Source organism: Pleurodeles waltl, chromosome 7, assembly GCF_031143425.1.
Source record: "Pleurodeles waltl isolate 20211129_DDA chromosome 7, aPleWal1.hap1.20221129, whole genome shotgun sequence".
NCBI lineage: Eukaryota > Metazoa > Chordata > Amphibia > Caudata > Salamandridae > Pleurodeles > Pleurodeles waltl.
The window spans coordinates 402,603,196-402,626,410 of NC_090446.1; the positions used below are offsets into that span (position 1 = coordinate 402,603,196).

General features: G+C 48.4%; 1 protein-coding gene across 7 annotated transcripts in view; it reads left to right on the plus strand.

Moving 5' to 3' along the window:
• Positions 1-23,215, plus strand: part of PHF20 (PHD finger protein 20) — a 1,394,195-nt gene that overhangs the window by 967,855 nt on the left and 403,125 nt on the right. For all 7 annotated transcript variants that reach the window (XM_069243878.1, XM_069243882.1, XM_069243883.1 and 4 more), the window contains one exon: positions 18,964-19,059. In XM_069243878.1, the coding sequence (XP_069099979.1) occupies positions 18,964-19,059 (96 nt within the window). The remainder of the gene's footprint in view (positions 1-18,963; positions 19,060-23,215) is intronic.

Sequence of the window (23,215 nt, forward strand, 5' to 3'; positions counted from 1 at the left end):
TTTTTTTGTTTTTTTCCCCTTTCATGGCTATGGAAGGGGTGCCCAGCAACATCCGTTCCCCTCCAACCACCATGCTGCACATTCTGCCCAGCCTCTACGTGGCCGGGGACGTGGCATCCAACATCCTCATGACTCAGGGAGCCAGCGGTCTAGCCAATTCACCTCCACTCTCTGCAGCGGCTTCCAAACCTTTCTAGTCTGACTCTTCCCCCACAAGGGGCCAGTTAGGGCAGGATTCACCATCACCTGCCCAGCTGTCAGTCCATCATGTCAGGCAGATGGGCTTTACAAATAGTCCAAAGGGGCACTCCCTCCCCTTCTAAACTGCCCCTCATCCAAGCCACCATCCTACGATTAGATGACGGAGGATCATTTGGCACTTCTCACTAAGGTTAGAGCTCTCTTGGACCAGGGAGCTATAGAGAGGGTTTCTATTCCAGAATTACCTTGTGGTTGTTATTCCCACTACTTTCTGGTGCCCAAAAAGGACAAGGGTCTCAGCTCTATCCTAGACCTTCTGTCCCTCAGTCTGTTCCTCAAGAAGAAGTTCAAAATGCTCACTCTGGCTCAGGTTCTTTCTGCCCTGGACCCAGGTGACTGGATGGTTGCGTTGGACCTGCAGGACCCTTATTCTTGTATTCCCGTCCTGCCTACCCACAGATGTGACTTGCGGTAAGCCATGAGTACTTACAGTTCACCTTTCTTCCCTTTGGCCTTAGCAGCGCCCCTCGGGTGTTCGCCAAGGTGATGGCAGTGTGTGGTAGCTCATCTTCGCAGATCAGAGATTTCAATCTTCCCCTAACTCGACAACTGGCTGTTAAAGACTGGCTAGCCCTAGGCTGTCACCTACCACCTCAGACTGTCAGACCTTCTACTTTTGCTGGGGTTCACTATAAACATGCCAGAGTCACACCTGACTTCTTCTCAGGCACTCCCTTTCATCAGAGCTGTTCTGGATACAATGCAGTTTCAGGCTTATCCTACCGAGCGGCAAGTCCAGGATATTCAGGCTATGATACAGCTGTTTCAGCCTCTATCCTGGATTTCGGTGAGAATGACTGAGGCTGCTGGGCCTCATCACCTCCTGTATCCTGCTGGTGACACAAACCAGGTGGCATATGCAGGTTCTGCAGTGAGACGTTCTACTGGGCACAGCATCAGGAGAATGTGGCAGACGTGGTCCAGATCTCAGAGGGAACTGCACAAGATCTACATTAGTAGCTAATAAACCACAATTGGGCCAGAGGCAGATCCCTCTCCCTTTCCCAACCAGATCTGAAAGTAGTGACAGATGAGTCACACCTGCGATGAGGCAGCCACCTTGGAGAGGCATCTGGTCTCCGGTGGAGTCTGGAGTCCCCATCAACCTATTGGAGCTCTGGGCGATCAGACTAGCACTGAAGCATTTCTTCAATCTTTTAAAGGAAAGGTAGTGCAGGTGTTCACAGATGACACCACCACCATGTGGTACTTCAACAAGGACAGCAGAGTGGGGTCGTGAACAGTTTGTCAAGAGGCTCTGCAGCTCTGGACGTGGCTGGAATGGCAGGGCATTTCCCTGGTGGTTCAACATCTGGCCGGCTCTCTGAATGCCAGAGCAAATAACTCAGCTGACAACGCTTAGTCGATCACAAATGGCGTCTCCATCTGTAGGTGGCACAATATCTCTTTCGGCAGTGGGGAGAGCTTTGGTTAGATCTCGTCACCTCCAGAGACTGCTCAATGTCAGCAGTTTTGCACTTTGGAGTTTCCAAGGTGGCAATTACTATGGCAGGCTTTTCTTCTTGAGTGGAATTCAGCCCTCCTGTACTCCTTTCCATCCATACCACTTCTGCCCATACTTTTCAAGAAGATCAAGAATGACTGGGCCAAGGTAAGCCTTATGGCTTTGGACTGGGCACAAAGTCTGGTTTCCTGAGCTATTGAGCATGGCCATTGATCCTCCGAATACACTGCCCCTTCAGGAGGATCTTTTGTCACAGCAGCAGGGGAGGGTTCTTTACCAAACCTGTCCAGTGTCCGCCTTCGTGCATGGATAGTGAGCAACAGCACCTGTCATATTGTGACCTTCTGCCTGAAGTCTGTAATTTAATTTTGGCAGCCAGGCGTCCTGCCACTAAAATGGTATACACCTGTCATTGGAAGCAATTTGTGACATTGTGCACAGACAAGTCTGTTGATCTCCTTTCTAATCCTCTTTCTGAGGTTTTGTTGTTTATCCTTTCTCTAGCCCAGCAGTGTTCTGCTATGGACACTAAGGTTATCTGTCTGCCAGTTCAGATTTTTTCTTTTGTGGTTGCCTGATCAACCTTCCTTGTTCAAGCCTCCAATTGTAAATAGGTTCCTTAAAGGCCTTGCTTGTGTTTCCTCCATTTCCATTCATTATGCCCCAATGGGATCTGAATTTGGGTCTGACTTTCCTGGTTTGCGCTCCTTTCAAGCCTCTCCACAGTTGTCCTCTCAGGCTTCTCACCTTCAAAACAGCCTTCCTTGTGGCAGTTACATCTGATCACAGAATGAGTGAGCCGCAGGCATGTCATCTATGCAGCTCTACTTTTCAATCTATCCTGACAAATTGGTGCTTTCCACTAGGGCCTGTTTTCTGCCCAAAGTGGTCACTCCCTTTCATGTAGGCCAATCCATCACCTTGCGTACTATTTATGCACCCTCGCATCCTTCTAAGGAAGAGGAGAGACTCCACCTCCTAGACCCAGAAAGAGTGTTGGCAATCTACCTTGATCATACAAAAAAAGTTCTGGGTGGATGACCAACACTTTGTAGAACATGTGGGCGCGAAAAAAGGTCGGGCAGTGCAGAAGGGGACCATCTCTAGATGGGTTGTACTCTGCATTAAGATCTACTTAGCACTGGCCAAAAAGCAACCCCTGAGGGTTTGCATGCTTATTCTACCGAGCTAAAGCTGCGACCACTGCGGTAGCACACAATGTTCCAGTCCTGGACCACTGTCAGGCATCCACGTGGGCATCTGTGCATACGTTTACCACACTACTGCCTGGAGAGTCAGATCCGTAAGGATAGGCACTATGCCAGTTCGGTCCTGCAGAACTTTCTATTATGATGTTGGTTCGCACACCCACCTCCGGGAATGATATTGCTTGAGTATCTGTTCTAAGGTAGGGAAACTGCAACTAGATGTATCTATCAGCTGGACAAGTTACTTAACTTCGGTAATGCATTATCTGGAAGAGACAATATCTAGTTGCAGATTCCTTACGCGACCCACCCACGGTCCCCACTCTGCAAACTCATTTAAATGGACAGAGACTCCCTTTCAGGGCCCAAGTTGTGACGCACCTGTGGTCAGTGTTCTTCATGGATCTGCCCTTCTGGCGTGGAAAGTCGTGAAAAGAAACTGACGTCAGCACGCCGGGGCTGTGCCTATATACGACCTGCAGCATTATATGTGGAGCTGACAATGCCGACGATGTCCGCAAAACCGATTCATGCCACCTAACGGCATTCAGGGTACTGCTTGAGAACAATCTCTGGATCCAGACTGACACCTGGGGAAATTCTGTGGTAGAGAATCTGCATTCCAATAGCAAAGTTCTGCACATGCTCATGTAATTGAGTCATTCGCTACATTCAGCATGTATGTGGAGTACTGGTTTGTGGTACTGTGTTCTAGAAATTAATGGATCCCATTTGAATGGTAAGCCTGATGGAATCCATCTTCGGTTGCCACAAGAGAAATGGTGTACAAAATGGAGGTTGAAGGAAGCCTGCCAGACAAGCATGGTGCATTGCTTTCCTGTAGCCTTTGTATTGTAGGGATGGAGGCAATCTGGTCATGTCCTACCTTTTGTCCTTACTTAACAGCATCCTGGTTAGGCATGATTAGAGGGTGTGGGGGAACCAGACACAGCCATCCATCTATTTAGAACTGCAGTATTAGCCCTGTTTGCGGCAAAGAATAGCCTTTCCATTGTGTCCATGTATTGGGAGTCCGGAAGTACATGGCTGCTAGTGCTTCCTCCTCCAGCCTGCCATCACTTGAAGACTAAGGGCCTCATTACGACCCTGGCGGCTGGCGGTAACACCGCCAACAGCCTGGTGGTGTTCCGCCATCTATTATGACTGTGGCGCAATAGCCGCGGCCATACCGCCGGCCCCTCCACTATACTGCCAGGCTTTCGCCTGGCGGTCATAATCCCCACCCGCCAGCCTGTCCACGGCAGTAAATGCTGGTGGTAAGGAGGACTTGGGGTGCCCCTGGCATGGGCAGTGCAGGGGCCCCCAGGCATAGCCCCGTCGTGCATTTCACTGCCCGAATTTAGGGCAGTGAAATGCGCGGCGGGTGCTACTGAACCTGCTGCACATCTGCATTGCCGCAGGCTCTATTACAAGCCGGCAGCAGTGTTGATGTGACTTTTCCTCTGGGCCAGCGGACGGTGACACTGTTATCGTCCGCTGGCCCAGTGGAAAAGTCATAATAGGGAGCCAGAAATACCGCCGGCACCTTGGTATTCTGGCTTCCGCAGCCTTGGCGGTCTTTTTAAAAGACCACTGAAGTTGTAATGAGGGCCTAAGTGTGTATCTTGCAAAGAATAGATTTCTAAACTGACCCATTTAATTCCAAAGTGTAGCTGAGGGGTACACAATCCCCTTCTGGAACATCAGTATAAAAGGAGGACTTGAGCATGCAGTCATTGTTTCAGGACTTCTCATTGGCCTTGAGACCCGCATAGCGCCTTGAGACCCGCACGGGTGAGTAGCGCGCTTTATAAATGTTAATGATTTGATTTGATTTGATTTGATTGACCAGTAGAGACATTACCCTGCAGTATGGTTGAGGGCAGCCAGTTTCTAGTTGGAAGAAGGAACAACACATGCAAATTCTGAAACCAGCTTTTTGAAGAACTTAGGCTATGCCTTGGATGAGGCATCACCCTGCTGACTGAGAAGGTGTCTTTGCCAGAGGATTCTGCCCAGAGTAGAGCCCTGCTGTACCCTTGATGGAGGAGCTGCCCATAAAGAAGCAGACAGACAAAGCCACAAATGATGACTGCATTGTAGTGTGTTGTGGAGGAGCTGAGCTGGTGGGACACTTCTCCACCTTGGGCCTTGACTCCTTCGTTGGCCTAGGAGAGACTAGTAGGGCTTCCTGCAGAACTAGCATAGGCCCTTCAGTGTACATCCCACCAGTAATCTGCAGGTCCCTGCTGGACCCCAGAGTACATTGTGCTGAAACAGGTCTGCGCCACATCCTGTGGTTTTATTTCTAGACGGAACTGTCTGGCATTTGCAACTGCTCCTATGACCTCTCACCACCACTGTTGTATGTGGTAGAAATTCTTAGCTGGTAGGCTCTGGGACCAACATGAACTCACTATGTTTACCAATACTGCCTGCTCTATCCAGGAAGTGGCTTGCTTGCCCTGCAAAGGAGAAATCTGCATTCAGTCTACTGTGCAACTGTGATTTTGTGTACCCACCAATTCCCCGCCCCCTCCCCCCAACAACACAATTGCATTATTGCTGCAGCAGTCCAGAGAATGTCAAACCATTGAAGTGTGCTCATCCAGATACTGATGGCATGCACACTGACAGTGTAGACCAATTGGTGAGTTCTACTGTGTGGCTGGTGTCTTTCCTAGAAAGGGTTGGCTGAAAAGCTGACATTCCACCCAGAAGTCCACAACAAGAATCTTAACACTCCTTTAGAGGGTGAGACCTTTTTTGGAAACACGGATGAGATCTTGCAGGATAATAAAACTGATACATACAATGATAGTGGTAATTCAGTACAAGTGTCCTGCTACTTTTTGAGGCTCCTGAAGATGGGTATTACAGTTGTGACCCGGGTTACTCTTTAAGTAGAGATCAGCAACAACTATATGTAGGTCACAGGCAAAAAAGAGGCGATGCTGCTATTCTGCTCCAAAGGCACCATCAAGAAAGTCTGACTTCTCAATTTTGACCTCTTTACATCTCTCCCTCTGGCTCCTGAGCGGAGGATCTCTTGACATTCCTCCAGAATGAAACACAATTACATCAAACCATTGCGGTACTGTAAGATATACAGCAATACCCTGAAGATCTTAGGAAGTCATCCTGCTGCTCACTTTAACTGGAACACCAACTCCACCCTCAGGTGCTGCAACAATAGATCCTCCCCTTAATTCCTAAATGAACCATGTAACAGGAGCAAGAAAATCAAGGCTTTCATTTCTGGTTTCCTCCTGTTGAAGAAGACGTGTGGGTTTGACCCAATCTCGGGTTTCCGAGAGCTCAAGTTCCTCAAGAAACCGTTCAAGATGGTCACTCCCAAACATGTTATTTCAGTACTACATGAAGAAAAGCTCCTCACTTAACTGGATCTGCTGGATGTTTCTTTCCATAGCCATATACACCTGCATCACAAGCTAATCGCAGGTTTTCAGTAGCTGGACAGTATAATTTCAAAACACTGCCCATTAGTCTGAAGTGTGCTGCAATAATTTTCACCATGTGACTGGCCCCATTGAAAGCCTACCAGAGTAAAGTGAGTCATCAAGTGTACCCTTAACTAAAAAACTGGCTTCTGAAAGCTCCATTGCCAGGCAAAGCCAACACATCTACTGAAATTGCCCTACAACTCTTTGGTCAGACATGTCTTAAAGTAACTGCTAAGCTCAAAAAGGTGTTACTTTGCGTGCTCACATTTCCAACCTGTGAAAAGTGGAAGCTGTATATTTCCAGTTTACAAATCATCTGTGCGCTTCATAACATTGAGTACAATTGTTTTCTCCTGCTGCCAGCTGTGGATATGCCCTGTCCGGAAGGAACTGGTGCAGCAGTGACAGGAGATGGCGGGATCGTTGGAGGAACTGCTAGGTCAGCATTTGCATGCATGTTATCATAATCACATAAAGTCTACATAAAAGTGCATGGAAAGTTGTGCACTCTTAAATGTTCTGTGCAGCCATTTAGATATTTGCTTTATTCAACATACACCTTTAGGTAGTTGGTTATACCACAGCATTTACCATCCCAACCTTTCCTCTGTTAGCTCAGTCATCCCATATAACATACAGCGAAGAGACACTCAAATAATGAGTCCAATGTATAAGAAACACTCATGCTAAATAACTGTGGGATTTGGGAAAGCTCTCCACTCTTCGTTTTAAGGGAACCCTATGTGTTTTCACAAACCTGGATTGCCGCAGTCCTTTGAAGTGGAGAGGGCTATAAGGCTGGACTTTCTCTCTTGTTTGGTTCTAATTCCTGGCTAAAGAACTGCTAGTAAAATGGGTGTAAGGAAATGACTCCTTGGCATGGTTACCCCCCTGACTTTTTGCCTTTTGTTGATGCCAGTTATGATTGAAAGTGTGCGGGGACCCTGCTAGCCAGGCCCCAGCACCAGTGTTCTTTCACTAAACTGTACCTTTGTTCCCACAATTAGCACAGCCCTGGCAGACAGAAGTCCCTTTTAAATGGTACCCCTGGTACCAAAGGGCCCTGAGGCTAGGGAAGGTCTGTATGGGCTGCAGCATATCGTATGCCACCCTGGGGATCCCTCAATCAGCACATGCACACTGCCTCACAACTTGTGTGTGCTGGTGGGGAGAAAATGACTAAGTCGACATGGCACTCTCCTCAGAGTGCCCTGCCCACCTCACACTGCCTGTGCATAGGTAAGTCACCCCTCTAGCAGGCCTTAGAGCCCTAAGGCAGGGTGCACTATACCACAGGTGAGGGCATATGTGCAGGAGCACTGTGCCCCTACAGTGTCTAAGCAAAACCTTAGACATTGTAAGTGCATGGTAGCCATAAAGAGTATATGGTCTGGGAGTTTGTCAAACACAAACTCCACAGTTCCATAATGGGTACACTGAAATCTGGGAAGTTTGGTATCAAACTTCTCCGCACAAAAAATGCACACTGATGCCAGTGTGGGATTTTTTGTAAAAATGTTAGAGATGCCCCCTGAATACCAGTCCGACTCCTAGAGCTAGGCTGACAGTTTCTGTCAGCCTGCCACAACCAGACGAGTTTCTGGCCAAATGGGGTGAGTCCCTTTGTCACTCTGTGGCCAGGAACAAAGCCTGTACTGTGTGGAGGTGCTTCTCACCTCCCCCTGCAGGAACTGTAACACCTGGCGGTGAGCATCAAAGGCTCATGCCTTTTGTTACAGAACCCAGGGCATCCCAGCTAGTGGAGATGCCTGCCCCTCTGGCCACTGCCCCTACTTTTGGCGACAAGTCAGGAGGGGTTAATGAGAAAAACAAGGAGGAGTCACCCACCACTCAGGACAGCCCCTAGGGTGTCCTGAGCTGAGGTGACCCCTGCCTTTGGAAATCCTCCATCTTGAGTGTGGAGGATTCCCCAAATAGGATTAGGGATGCGTCCCCCTCCTGTCAGAGAGAAAGCACAAAGAGGTTGTAGCAACCCTCCAGGACAGTAGCCATTGGCTACTGCCCTCCTGACACAAACACACCCCTAAATTTAGTATTTAGGGGAGACCCAGGAAATTAGATTCCTGCAACCTACACAAAGAAGGAGGACTGCTGACCTGAAAGCCCTGCAGAAACGACTGAGACGACAACTGACTTGGCCCCAGCCCTACTGGCCCGTCTCCAGATTCAAAAGAACCTGCATAGCGACGCATCCAACAGGGACCAGCAACCTCTGAGGACTCAGAGGACTGCCCTGAACCGAAGGACCAAGAAACTCCAGAGAACAGCTGCACTGTTAACCAACAGCAACATTTCTGCAACTTTGAAGCAACTCACTCTTCCCGCCGGAAGTGTGAGACTTCACACTCTGCACCCAACGCCCCCGGCTCAAGCTCCAGAGAACCAACTCTTCAGAGAGGACTCCAGGCGACTGCGACCTCGTGAGTAACCTGAGACTACCCCCCTGCAACCCTACAGCGACGCCTGCAGAGAGGATCCAGAGGCTCCCCCTGACCGCGACTGCCTGGTAACTAAGAACCGACTCCTGGACCAAGCACTGCAACCGCAGCCCCCAGGACCGAGGGGAACCACATTCCAGTGCAGGAGTGACCAGCAGGCAGCCCTTTTCCTAGCCCAGTCGGTGGCTGGCCCGAGAAGCCCCCTTGTGCCCTGCCTGCATCGCCCAAGTGACCCCTGGGTCCCGCCATTGCTTTCAGTAGCAAACCTGACACCAACTTTGCACACTGCACCTGGCTGCCCCTGTGCTGCTGAGGGTGTATTTTGTGTGCCTGTTTGTGTCCCCCCCCCCCCCCCCCCCCCCCTATGCTCTACAATACCCCCCTGGTCAGCTCCATGAGGACGCAGGTACTTGCCTGCCAGAAGTCTGGGACCGGAACACCCCTGTTCTCCATAGGCACCTATGTATTTTGGGCCCTCCTTTGACCTCTGCACCTGGCTTGGCCCTGTGTTGCTGGTGCGGTGACTTTGGGGTTCCTTGAATCCCCAACGGTGGACTGCCTATGCCCAGAAAACGGAACTTGTAAGTGCTTGACTTACCTCAGAAACTTAACCATACTTACCTCCCTCAGGAACTGTTGATTTTTGCACTGTGTCCACTTTTAAAATAGCTTATTGCCATTTTAACCTATACTGTGTGTACTACTGCTTTAATTCAAAGTTCCTTACTTGACTGTGTGGAGTACCTTGCATCTTATGTATGTATTTACTTCAAATCTTGTGGTTCTAAAATAAATTAAGAAAATATAATTGTCTATATAAAACCTATTGGCCTGGAGTAAGTCTTTGAGTGTGTGTTCCTAATTTATTGCCTGTGTGTGTACAACAAATGCTTAACACTACCCTCTGATAAGCCTACTGCTCGACCACACTACCACAAAATAGAGCATTAGCATTATCTAATTGTGCCACGATCAACCTCTAAGGGGAACCCTTGGACTCTGTGCACACTATCTCTCACTTTGAGATAGTATTCAGAGAGCCAACTTCCTACATTGGTGGATCAGCAGTGGGGGTCTAAGACTTTGCATTTGCTGGACTACTCAGCCAATACCTGATCACACGACTAAACTTCCACAAATTGTCATTAGAAACAGATTTTTGCAATTTGAACTATTTTTCTAAAATTTTAAGTCATGCTAGGGACTTGTGTAAGTACCTGTTAGCATTTCTTTTAGAGTTTAAAAGTTTGTAAAAGTTTGGATTTAAGTTCTAGAAGTAGGTTTTTAGATTCTTAAAAAGCTACCTCAGCTTTTAGAGTGATAATGTCTAGCACAGATGAGATGGTGGAACTCAACCTCACCCCTTACCTGCATCTAGGGATGTCAGAGTTAAGGACTCTCTGTAAGCTAATAAAGATAAAGACTGGGTCCAACACTACCAAACTGAGTCTCCAGCAGCTTTTGGCAGAGTTTACAAGGGACCGCCCCTCTCAGGATAATCCTATAGAGGGGAAAGTTAGTGAACAGGAGGATGATTTCCCCCCTCCTGTCCTAACCAGGGAGAACAGGGTTTCTCAAACCCTGACTCCACAAATCATAGTCAGAGAGACTGGTTCTTTTCAACAGGGGAGACCAGTAACTCTGGGAGCATTGAGGGCAGCCTCAATGAAGATAACCTCCTGTTAGCCAGGATGGCCAAAAGATTGGCTTTGGAGGGACAGCTCTTAGCCATAGAAAGGGAAAGACATGACATGGATTTAGCTCCCATCAATGGTGGCAGCAATATAAATAGGGTCAGAGAGAATACTGACATCCTAAAACTCACAAAAGGGATTGTAACAAAATACAAAGGTGGTGATGCCACCACCCAGTGGTTCACAGCTTTTGAGAGGGCGTGTGCAACCAGAAAAGTAAACAGATCTCACTGGGGTGCTATCCTTTGGGAAATGTTCACTGGAAAGTGTAGGGATAGACTCCTCACACTCTCTGGTAAAGATGCAGAATCTTATGACCTCATGAAGGCTACCCTGATTGAGGGCTTTGGATTCTCAACTGAGGAGTACAGGATTAGGTTCATGGGGGGCTCAAAAATCCTCGAGACAGACCTTGGTTGATTTTGTTGACTTCTCAGTCCAAACACTAGATGGTTGTATAACTGGCAGTGGTGTAAATGATTATGATGGGCTGTATAATTGTTTCAGTGACAAACTGCATCAACATCTGGTAGATCTAGGTCCAATTTCTGCCCAAGAACTGGGAAAGAAGGCAGGCCATTGGGTCAAGACTAGGGAAACCAAGACTTCAACAGAGTGTGGCCAAATGAAAGGGGTCACAAAGCCTCCCCAGGGGAAGTGTTGAGATATCCAAGGGAAAAAAGTAAAGAGTCTTCTACAGGGCCCCAAAAACCTGCTCAGGACTGTGGGCCCCAAGCCTCTTCACAGTCCTCAAATGGGTGTAAGGGTAAAAACTTTGATCCCAAGAAGGCCTGGTGTCGAATCTGTACTCCGCATGGACACCAAACTGGAGACAAGGCCTGTCCCAAGAAATGTCCCACAATTAATACTATTCCAGTTAGCACTAGAATAACCAGTCTCCAGGTGGGATCAACAGTGTGCCCAGAGGAAATCAGGGTTCACACTGAAGCTACATTAGTCTCTGAGGGTGGGGTGGATTTAGCCACACTTGCTGCCTGGTCGGCTAACATGCAAAAATTCAGGCAGCAGCTCTTAATCAATGGGACTAGAGTAGAAGCCCTGAGGGATACAGGTGCCAGTGTCACTATGGTGACATACAAACAGTACCTGGCTGGACAGACATGTCCAGTCACTAATGCTGACAATCAAGCTAAAGTCCATCCCATGGCAATGGTAACTTTGGAATGGGGAGGGGTCACTGGCCTGAAACAGGTGGTAGTCTCCTCTGCAATTCCAGTGGAATGTCTGCTAGGGTATGATCTGGAGTCCTCCGCATGGGCTGAGGTAGAGCTCAAGACCCATGCAGCCATGCTGGGTATCCCTAAACTGGTGTGTCAAGACAAGGGCACAGAGCAGGGCTCAGGGTGAAAAAGAAGTGTTGGAGACTGCAATAATGGCCCAACCTTGCAAGAGAAAAGGTAAGAAGACTGGAGAACCAGCTTCAACACAGCAAAAGAAACAGAACCTCTCTTCCCAGGAAGATGTTCTGTCCCTTGAGGGAACTGAGGCCATGGAGCTGGAGCCTTACCAGGTTGAGCTCTTGGGCCCAGGGGGACCCTCAAGGGAACAGTTGTGTAAGGGGCAATAAACTTGTCCTTCTTTTGAAGGCCTAAGACAGCAAGCAGCTGAGCAAGAAAAAGGAAATGTCAGTGGAACCCAAGGGGGCTATTGGGAAGATGGACTCCTTTACACTGAGGCAAGAGATCCCAAACCTGACACCACTAGGAGAGTGGTAATGTCTCAGGAGTTTAGAGAGTTCATTCTGGCCTTAGCCCATGACATTCCCCTTGCTGGTCATTTGGGACAAACCAAGATATGGAAGAGATTAGTCAACCATTTCTACTGGCCCAATATGTCCCATAAGGTAAAGGAGTTTTGCACCTCCTGTGTCACTGTCAAGCCAGTGGTAAGACAGGTGGCCTTCCAAAGGCCCACCTTATTCCACTTTCAGTGGTGGGGGGTCCCCTTTGAGAGAGTGGGAGTGGACATAGTGTGTCCACTGGAACCGCCCACAGCATCAGGGAACCAGTATATCCTAGTAGTAGTGGATCATGCTACTAGGTACCCTGAAGCAATTGCCCTTAGGTCCAATACTGCCCCTGCAGTAACCAAAGCAGTCATTGGTATTTTTACCAGAGTGGAATTTCCTAAGGAGTTGGTTTCTGACAGAGGTACCAACTTCATGTCAGCTTACCTAAAACGCATGTGGCATGAGTGTGCAGTGACTTACAAAATCACCACACCATATCATCCACAAACCTATGGTCTTGTTGAGAGATTTAACAAGACATTGAAGGGCATGATCATGGGGCTCCCTGAAAAACTCAAAAGGAGATGGGATGTCCTCTTGCCATGCCTGCTTTTCGCCTACAAAGCGGTGCCTTAGAAGGGGTTGGGTTTTCCCCCTTTGAACTTCTGTTTGGCCATCCTGTTAGGGGACAACTGGCACTTGTAAAAGAAGGCTGGGAGAGACCTCTCCATGAGCCTAAACAAGATGTGGTGGACTATGTACTAGGCCTACTTTCAAGGATGGCAGAGTACATTTAAAAGGCAAGCAAAAACCTTGAGGTCAGCTAACAACTCCAGAAGTTGTGGTATGACCAAAAGGCTGCTATGGTTGAGTTTCAGCCAGGGCAGAAAGTCAGGGTTCTGGAGCCAGTGGCTCCAAGGGTACTTCAGGACAGATGGAGTGGCCCTTACCCATTTCTTAAGCAAAAGTCAGGTCACCTACCTGGTGGACCTAGGCACTAGCAGGATCCCCAAGAGGGTGATCCGTGTGAACCACCTCAAGCTCTTTCATGATAGGGCAGATGTAAGCGTGTTAATGGTTACAGATGAAGACCAGGAAGTAGAGAGTGAACCTCTCCCTGATCTCCTCTCCACTGACCATAAAGATGGCTCAGTAGATGGAGTGATCTATTCAGACACCCTCTCTGGCCAACAGTGGGCTGACCGCAGGCAAGTCCTCCAGCAGTTTGCAGAGCTCTTTTCTTTTACTTCTGCTCAGACACACCTGTATACCCATGATGTGGACACAGGAGACTTTATGCCTGTCAAGAATAAAATATTTATATAGTCTGACCAAGTCAAGGAAAGCATCAAAGTTGAAGTCCACAAGATGCTGGAGTTGGGATTGATTGAGCACTCTGACAGTCCCTGGGCTAGCCCAGTGGTCTTGGTCCCCAAACCGCACACAAAAGATGGCAAGAGAGAGATGAAGTTTTGTGTGGACTACAGGGGGCTTAACTCTGTCACCAAGACAGATGCTCACCCCATCCGAAGGGCAGATGAGCTAATAAGTATTCGGCTGCACCTAATTTGTCTAAGTACCTTTGACTTGACAGCAGGGTACTGGCAAATAAAAATGGCACCTGGAGCAAAAGAGAAAACCGCATTCTCTACACCTGATGGGCACTAGCATTTTACTGTGATGCCCTTTGGCTTAAAGCATGCCCCTGCCACCTTTCAAAGGTTGGTGAATCAAGTCCTTGCTGGCTTGGAGTCCTTTGGTGCAGCTTATCTTGATGATATTGCTGTCTTTAGCTCCAACTGGCAGGATCACCTGGTCAACCTGAAGAAGGTTTTGCCGGCGATGCAAGCAGCAGGCCTCTCTATCAAGGCATCTACATGTCAGATAGGGCAGGGTACTGTGGTTTACTTGGGTCACCTTGTAGGTGGAGGCCAAGGTCAGCCACTCCAACCCAAGATCCAGACTATTCTGGACTGGGTAGCTCCAAAAACCCAGACTCACATCAGGGCATTTCTTGGCTTGACTGGGTACTATAGGATGTTTGTGAAGTGATATGGATCAATAGTGACACCCCTCACAGAACTGACCTCCAAGAAAATACTCAAGAAAGTGAACTGGACTGTGGACTGTCAAAAGGTCTTTGACACCCTGAAGCAAGCTATGTATACAGCACCAGTTGTGAAAGCTCCAGATTATTCTAAGCAGTTCATTGAGCAGACAGATGCCTCTGAACATGGGATAGGAGCAGTCCTGTCCCAAACAAATGATCATGGCCTTGACCATCCTGTTGCTTTTATTAGCAGAAGGTTACTCCCCAGGGAGCAGAATTGGAGTGCCATTGAGAGCGAGGACTTTGCTGTGGTTTGGTCCCTGAATAAGTTGAGACCATACCTTTTTGGTACTCACTTCATAGTTCAAACTGACCACAGACCTCTCAGATGGCTGATGCAAATGAAAGGAGATAACCCTAAACTGTTGAGGTGGTCCATATCCCTACAGGGAATAGACTTTGTAGTGGACCACAGACCTGGAACTGCCCATGCCAATGCTGATGGCCTTTCCAGTTTCTTCAACTTAGAAAATGAAGACTCTTGGGAAAGGTTAGTCTCATCCTCTTTCATTTGGAGGGGTGTGTGTGTGTAAGGAAATGCTTACTTGGTATGGTTACCCCCTGACTTTTTGCCTTTTGCTGATGCCAGTTATGATTGATAGTGTGCTGGGACCCTGCTAACCATGCCCCAGCACCAGTGTTCTTTCCCTAAAGTGTTTAATTGCTTCCACAATTGGCACAGCCCTGACACTCAGATAAGTCCCTTGTAATGGTACCCCTGGTACCAAGGGCCCTGATCCAGGGAAAGTCTCTGGACCCTCAGCGGCACAGGGGCAGCTGGGTGCAGTGTGCCAAGTTGGTGTCAGGTTAGCTATTGAAAGCAATGGAGGGACCCAGGGGTCACTTAGGCGATGCAGGCAGAGCACGGGGGCTTCTCGGGCCAGCCACTGACTGGGCTAGGAAGAGGGCCGCCTGCTGGTCACTCCTGCACTGGTAGGTGGTTCCTCTCGGTCCTGGGGGGTGCGAGTACAGTGGTGACTGCTAACCAGGCCCCAGCATTCTTCCACTACAAATGTACCATTGTTTCCACAATTGGCACACCCCTGGCACACAGATAAGTCCCTTGAAAAAGGTACCAAGGGCACTGTGACCAGGGAAAGTCTCTAAGGGCTGCAGCATGTGTTGGCCACCCTTAGGGACCCCTCACCTAAACATGCACACTGCCATTGCAGATTGTGTGTGTTGGTGGGGAGAAAAAGTCGACATGCCATCCCCCCTCAGGGTGCCATGCACACAAAATATTGCCTGTGACATAGGTAAGTTACCCCTCTAGCAGGCCTTACAGCCCTAAGACAGGGTGCACTGTACCACAGGTGAGGGCATAGCTGCATGAGCAATGTGCCCTTACAGTGTCTAAGTCCATTCTTAGACATTGTAAGTACAGAGTGGCCCTATTAATTATATGGTCTGGGAGTTTGTCAAAAACAAACTCCACATCTCAATAATGGCTACACTGAATACTGGGATGTTTGATATCAAAACTCTCAGAATAATAAACCCACACTGATGCCAGTGTTGGATTTATTAAAAAATGCACACAGAAGGTATCTTAGAGATGCCTGCTGTATTTTACCCAATCCTTCATTGCCAGCCTTCTGCTGAGAGGCGAGTTTCTGACCCCATGGGGTGAGGGCCTTTGTGCCCTCCAAGGCCAGAAACAAAGCCTGCTCTGCGTGGCTTCACACCTCCTAATACCTAGTAGTGAGGCTCAGGCTTCGTGTTACAATGCTCCAGGGCACTCCAGCTAGTGGAGGTGCCCGTCCCCTGGACACAGCCCCCACTTTTGCCGGCAAGTCCACGGGAGATAATGAAAAAAACAAGGAGGAGTCACCCACCAGTCAGGGCAGCCCCTAAGGTGTCCTGAGCTGAGGTGACCCCTGCCTTCATCTTGAGTTTGGAGGATTCCCCCAATAGGATTAGGGATGTGCCCCCCCCTCCCCTCAGGGAGGAGGAACAAATGGGGTGTAGCCACCCTCCAGGACAGTAACCATTGGCTACTGCCCTCCCAGACCTAAACACACCCCTAAATTTAGGATTTAGGGCCACCCTAGAACCCAGGAAATCAGATTCCTGCAACCTGAACTAAAAAAGGACTGCAGACCTACAAGCCCGCAGACGACGACAACTGCTTTGGCCCCAGCCCTACCGGCCTGTCTCCTGACTCGAAAACCTGCAACCAGTGACGCATCGAACAGGGACCAGCGACCCCTGAAGCCTCAGAGGACTGCCCTGACCCCCAGGACCATGAAACTCCTGTGAGTAGCAGTTCTGCTCAACAACCTGCAACAAACTTGCAACTTCACGTGAGACTTCACACTCTGCACCCAACGCCCCCGGCTCGAGATCAAGAGAACAAACACCACAGGGAGGACTCCCAAGCAACTGCGACCTCATGAGTAGCCTGAGACGACTCCCCTGGACACCCACACCAACGCATGCAAAGAGAATCCAGAGGATCCCCCTGACCACGACTGCCTGTAACAAGGGATCCGACGCCTGGACCAAGCACTGCACCAGCAGGCCCCAGGACCTGTAGGAACCGAACCTCAGTGCAGGAGTGACCACCAGGAGACCCTCTGCCTAACCCAGTTGGTGGCTGGCCAGAGAAGCCACCCTGTGCCCTGCCTGCACCGCCAGAGTGACCCCCTGGGTCCCTCCATTGTTTCCTATACAAAACCAGACGCCTGCTTTGCACACTGCACCCGTCCGCCCCTGTGCCGCTGAGGGTGTGTTTTGTGTGCCTACTTGTGTCCCCCCCTCCCCCCCCCCTCCCCCCCCCCCTCCCCCCCCAGTGCTCTACAAAACCCCCCTGGTCTTCCCCCCGAGACTGGAACTGGAGCACCCCTGTTCTCCATAGGCAACCATGTGTTTTGGGCACCTCTTTGACCTCTGCACCTGACCGGCCCTGAGCTGCTGGTGTGATAACTTTGGGGTCGCCTTGAACCCCCAACGGCGGGCTGCCTATGCCCAGGACCTGAGACTTGTAAGTGTCTTACTTACCTCACAATCTAACCAACACTTACCTCCCCCAGGAACTGTTGATTTTTGCACTGTCTACTTTTAAAATAGCTTATTGCCATTTTAACAAAAACTGTATATGTTATTGCTCTAACTCAAAGTTCTTAACTTACCTGTGTGGAGTACCTTGCATTTTATGTATTTACTTCAAATCTTTAACTTGTGGTTCTAAAAATAAATTAAGAAAATATATTTTTCTATATAAAAACTATTGGCCTGGAGTATGTCTTTGAGTGGGTGTTCCTCATTTATTGCCTGTGTGTGTACAACAAATGCTTAACACTACCCTCTGATAAGCCTACTGCTCGACCACACAACCACAAAATAGAGCATTAGAATTATCTAATTTTGCCACTATCTTACCTCTAAGGAGAACCCTTTGACTCTGTGCACACTATCTCTCACTTTGAGATAGTATATACAGAGCCAACTTCCTACAATGGGTCAGACTGAAGTCTTTGTGAAAGGGCTCAGATGGCTTTGAGGATGTTGAGTGTTTTCCTTCATGTGCTTCCAAGTCATTTTTTGGACTATATGGATAAAGGTCCCTAAAGAAAGTAACATAATTAGTGAATTTGTGATGTAAGGGAAGTACTTATAGAGGAATAACATTGCCCTTATAAATAGATGGATGGCTGTCTGGTGTCCCACACCCTGTAATCATGCCTAACCTGGATGCTGTTATGGAAAGACAAAAGGCAGGATATGACTGTGTGAATTACATAATAAAACAGTACACTTTTAATGCGTCACACATATCTGCAGTCTAGTTATCATCAGTCCCAAATTAAGGCAAAGCCCCAACAAACTTATTTTATACTGAAGACTTTTAAAACTGCCGAATTATGTGATGCACTGGTCAGAGCTCTTTTTACCCAAATGGGGTTTTCTTACAGCGATTGTCCTTTCAAGGTGGTTGTTAGTGGATCAAGGTGCACTTAATAGTAGTCAAGCTGAGAGGATACAAGTGTCAAAAGATTGAGTGTGAACATGGGAGAAGTTATGAGGCACCTTTTGAATGTCTTAGGCATTCCAGATCTGTGCAGAACAGCAGAGGTGAAATTTCAGGTACCTCTAGCCAGAGAAAGGATATTTTTAAGAAACGTTATTTTGATGAATTTATGCACAAAATATTTTCTCTCATTGTCATGATCAGCATCTGAACCTAATGCATGCTAGTATGGAGTTACCAAGGGAAACAAGGATGCCCCTTAAAAGACATATATTCATTCCCCCTGTCCTTGCCACAACATTATCTGCTCAATGCCAAAACATATGTTTATAGTTCTGCTAAGTAAAAAGGCCTTGGCCGTTAGCCACAGACTGTTGGAGAGAGGAACATCTCATTTTCTAGGATCTCTGTATAAAGTACTAATGACTTTTAGCTTGTTCCAAAGGAAGGGCAATTTAGGACTGAGTATGCTGAACTTACTGTTGGTAGGTAAAATATTATGATTGATCAAGATTCAAATTTAAGTTAACTATCTGTCCTGAACTGACAAACTAGTAAATGTAATCTTCAACATTTCTTTAGTTTTAAAGGATAAGAAGAACAAAGAGAAAAAATCCAAGGACCCTTTAAGATTTAAGGCAAAAAAGAAGAAAAAGAAGAAAAAAAAATCAAAGCCAGGTAACGTCAGATATTTAGTGAATGCTTTGCTATTACTGAGGATCCCTTCATCAATAACAGTGTGATTTGAATATTGTACAAACATTAGAATGTTTCTGCGCATCTGTTTGGTCAGGGAGCAGGGCTTGAGAAAAACGATCTGTTCAAAAGTACAACTTATTTTTGGGTTGGGAGAATCCCAGTTTTGTGCCCCCTAGTCCTGCTTGGCAAATGCAGCCGGAACCCGGTTAAGGATTCCGCTTCCATCCACCCAAATAAACTACATTTTATAGCCCTCTTGCTTTGTATGGCGGATGAAACAGTGCCTGGTCCATTCAGAAAAGAGAGATTTGCATTTCTTCTTTCATGTTTAGGTCTTGCCTGAGACAGTTGCTTGTGAGGCATTTTGTTTACTAGAAGGGGCTTGGAGCCAGCCATTCCCTCATCCGTTGGGGTTCATGGCAGACCATTAGTCACAGGTCTTGGAGTTGTGTTTATGCTCCAAATACCAGAGGCATACCAGATGCATTGTGGAAAAGATACCAGACACACTCAACATAAGTCCAATTTCAGTACTGAGTGAATTCACAGTAAAGATGCGTAGGAAACTGATGAAGTTCAAATCGTTTATTGGCACACAATGGTATTCCTCTACAGCTGACACGTGTTTAGTCACACCTGTGACTTTTTCAAGGCAAAAAGTTTTTTGTTTTTTTTTCAGAATGGTATTTTCCCGTATTTAGGTGGCTTCATAAGAAGATACATGTGGGTTTGAACAAGAGATGCGAGGCTGGCAGTAAGCCGGGAAGTAAAATCTTAGTCCAATTTCAGAGACGTCTACTTCCAACTTGCATTCAGTTATATAGTAACTGTAGGAGGCTGGCTCAGTATATGGTGTACATCAATAGGTGAGGCGCCTTGTACTGAGTCTAAGTAACCGTTTGTGATAGTGTAGGCAGCTCTAGATAACCAGAGCTCGATTAAGGGTAACTGTGGAGAGCAGCTAAGGCTTATCCAGTAAGGTGTAAAGTGGTTGCAAATACACAGGTCAGTCAGTGAGGTACACACAGGAAAGAATCACACCTGTCTTCCAACAGTATGTAATATTTATTATAACTCACACTCTAGGACTAACTTTGGTATACCTACTAACTAGAGATATGGTCATACAAAAATATACTTAACAAAAGGTAACTAAAGTCATAAGATATTGTGGCCCCCTGTGGGGACGGGAGCTGGGGGCAAACCATATAGTTGGGAAAATAAAATAGAATGAGAAACTCAATCCCAACCCAAGGACCCTTAGGCTTGGAGAAGTATTAAAACCTCAAAGGTCATTTAGTTTGATTTCCCAGGCACCTGTTGGCAGAGTAGAAATCTTGACTCGGTTTCTTTAGGCTAACATGGGGAGGTCGCTGTTGGAGTTTTTGCGTTTTAGGACCCTTCCCTGAGGACCCGGAGGAAACCAGTTGGGACAAGGGAGGTTGTATAGTGCCCCCACCTGTGGATGCCCATAGCAGTGGCGTACTGACACCAGGGAGTCCAAGTGCATAGGAGTGAAGTTGTGTCGGAACCTCCCGCTGAAGTCAGTGGGTATCTTGGTTGTCCAGCTGCTGTCATGACCTGTGGACCAGGTCGGTGGAAACCAGATGTGGATTCCTGAAGAAGAGGACCCAGGGAGAGAGTGAGCAGTCTAGGCCACCCAGAGGTTCCCAGGCGGTGCAGGAGGGCTATGCCCACCCTTCTCTTTGAGGCTTCCTGAAGGACAGTGGACGAAGAAATGCAGCTGTGGAGTCTAGGTGATGCAGGAGGATCCCGGGAGTTCATGAGCTGTCTCATGCCGATCATCAGATTGCAGAGGGATCAATGGTCAGCAGGACCACCGACAAGCCTTGGCAAATGCAGAGAAGCATTGCATGGAGTTTGCAGGTTTTGTGGGGACCAGCAAGGTCCTCCTAACCCAACCTTGGCAGGTCTGGTCAGGGCCAGCTCTCAGCAAGTAGGAGAGCCAGCAGGAGTTGTTAGAGCCCCCCAGCAGTAGACTCTAGCAGCAGGCAGAGGGAGTCACAGGGAGGCCTCAGCAGCACAGCAAAGGGGATGCCCACGTTGCAGGAGCTGCAGAGAGTACGTCTTTCTCTGAGCTGGAATGTACTGGAGGCTGGGGCATCTTGGAGCTAGGAGGTCTTCTGGCTTAAGAGCCAACAAGCAGATGCAGTGCACAGGGGTTCCAGCCAAACAGCTCCAGCAAGGGACCAGAAACTTCCCAGTTGCAAGGAAGCTAGGTCAGACCTCTGGAGAGCCACAGAACCACCACCCGTGTTGTAGAGCCTTGGAGAGTCCGTTTGATAGCAGGATGCACAAGCCAGTCTGTGTTGAGGTGCCTGCAGATAAAGGGGAATGACTCCTTGGCTCCAAGGGGAAATCCTTCTTGCTTTCCTAAGTGCAGGCAGAGTCCTAGTGTCTCTGGAGGATGCAGGACCATGGGGCTGCAGAAGTATTTCCAGAACTTAGAAACAAAGTTGAAGTAGGAGCCCTCCATCAGGTTACGGGCTTGCATCTGGCTCCAGGGAATAACAGCAGCAGTTCTAGTGTCCATGTTTCAGAGTAGACTTGCATACGGTTTCGGAAGTCTTGGAGACAATTCTAGGGTCACACCCAGAGGGAAGCACTTCAGTAACCCAGGAAGGGGATGGAGACTTACTGCAGAGACCCACCTATCAGAGGGGTTCAGGGACATCACTCAGCTGGACTAACCAGTCAAATGCTCCTAGGGACCTCTGCTCATCATATTTCCAAAACATCAGAATCAAGTGGCCATCTGGCAGAGCTCTGTGCACCACCCTAGCGGAGGAGCTGGGCAAGGGGGGTGGTAATGCCGCAGTCCTTTGTGTGGTTTAGTGCAAGGGCGGGAACTGGGTGTCCCTGCACTGGTGCACACCGGTTTTTGTAAGGAGGGCACCAAATGTGCCCTTCAAAGCTGTCTGGTGGCGCTCAGAGGCACCCCTACACCAGCCCAGAAACACCTATTTCTAAAGAAGAGGTGGTCACACCTCTATCTTATAGGAAATCCTTTGTTCTGCCTTCCCCTGCCCGAGATAGGCTCGGCAGCAGGAGGCCAGAACAGTGTCTGGGGTCGGCAGCAGCACGGGCTGACATGCAGACACTGCACATGTAGACATGGGGAATCCCTTAGCTAACCCCCTGAGTACATGGTCTTGTGCAACTATCACTGGAATTGGTGCAGTTGCATGATTCCAATGTTTGATACCAAATATGCCTGTTCATTGAAGCAGTTATGTAGTTGGACAACTCGTGTTGACCTGTGTTCACTACATATATTAAAGTGGCTTACCCTCACTTACAAAGCCCTTTGAATGGAGTCTGGGGTTTGTAGGGGCACCTCGCTCATGCAGGTGTGCCCTCACACTTAAAACCATGCACCCTGTGTAAGAAAATACCCTCTTTTTGGCATTGTTATCCCCACGTTCTGCCTGCTGTCAGTGTGTTTTTTGACTGTGTTCACTGGCCTCCTTCTAATCAGGACTCCAGTGACTGTGTTCTCTCCCTCTAAATTTGGTTATTCATGACTTTGTGCACCCCACAATTGGCATACTGGTGCCCCCATGTAAGTCCCTAGTGTATGGTACCTAGGTACCCAGGGCACCAGGGGTTCCCCAAGGGCTGCAGCATGTATTAAGCCACCCATGAGAGCCCATGAAAAATGTGTCTGCAGGGCTGCCACTGCAGCCGGCGTGAATAGGTGCATGCACCCTTTAACTACAGGTCACTGCACCTGGTCACTATTAGTCAACCCCATGGCAGAGCCTCCTAGCCTAGATGGCAGGGTGCAAGTACCTGTGTGTCAGGGCACTCGTGCATGAGCAGAGCTGCCCCCATGAACTCCAGCTCCATTTTCCTGGACTTTATGAGTGTGGGGACGCCACTTTACACGTGTATCGGACATAAGTCACTACCTGTGTCCAGTTACATAATGGTATCTCTGACCCTAGGCATGTTTGTATCAAACATGTCAGAACCATACCCCAGTGCTGTTGTCAGTATTTGTTGTATGATTCCATGCACTCTCTGGGATCCTTTGAGGACCCCCAGCTTTGTTCCTACCAGTTTGCAGGGTTTTCCCGGGCAGACTGTGCTGCTGCCATCCTACAGGTGGGTT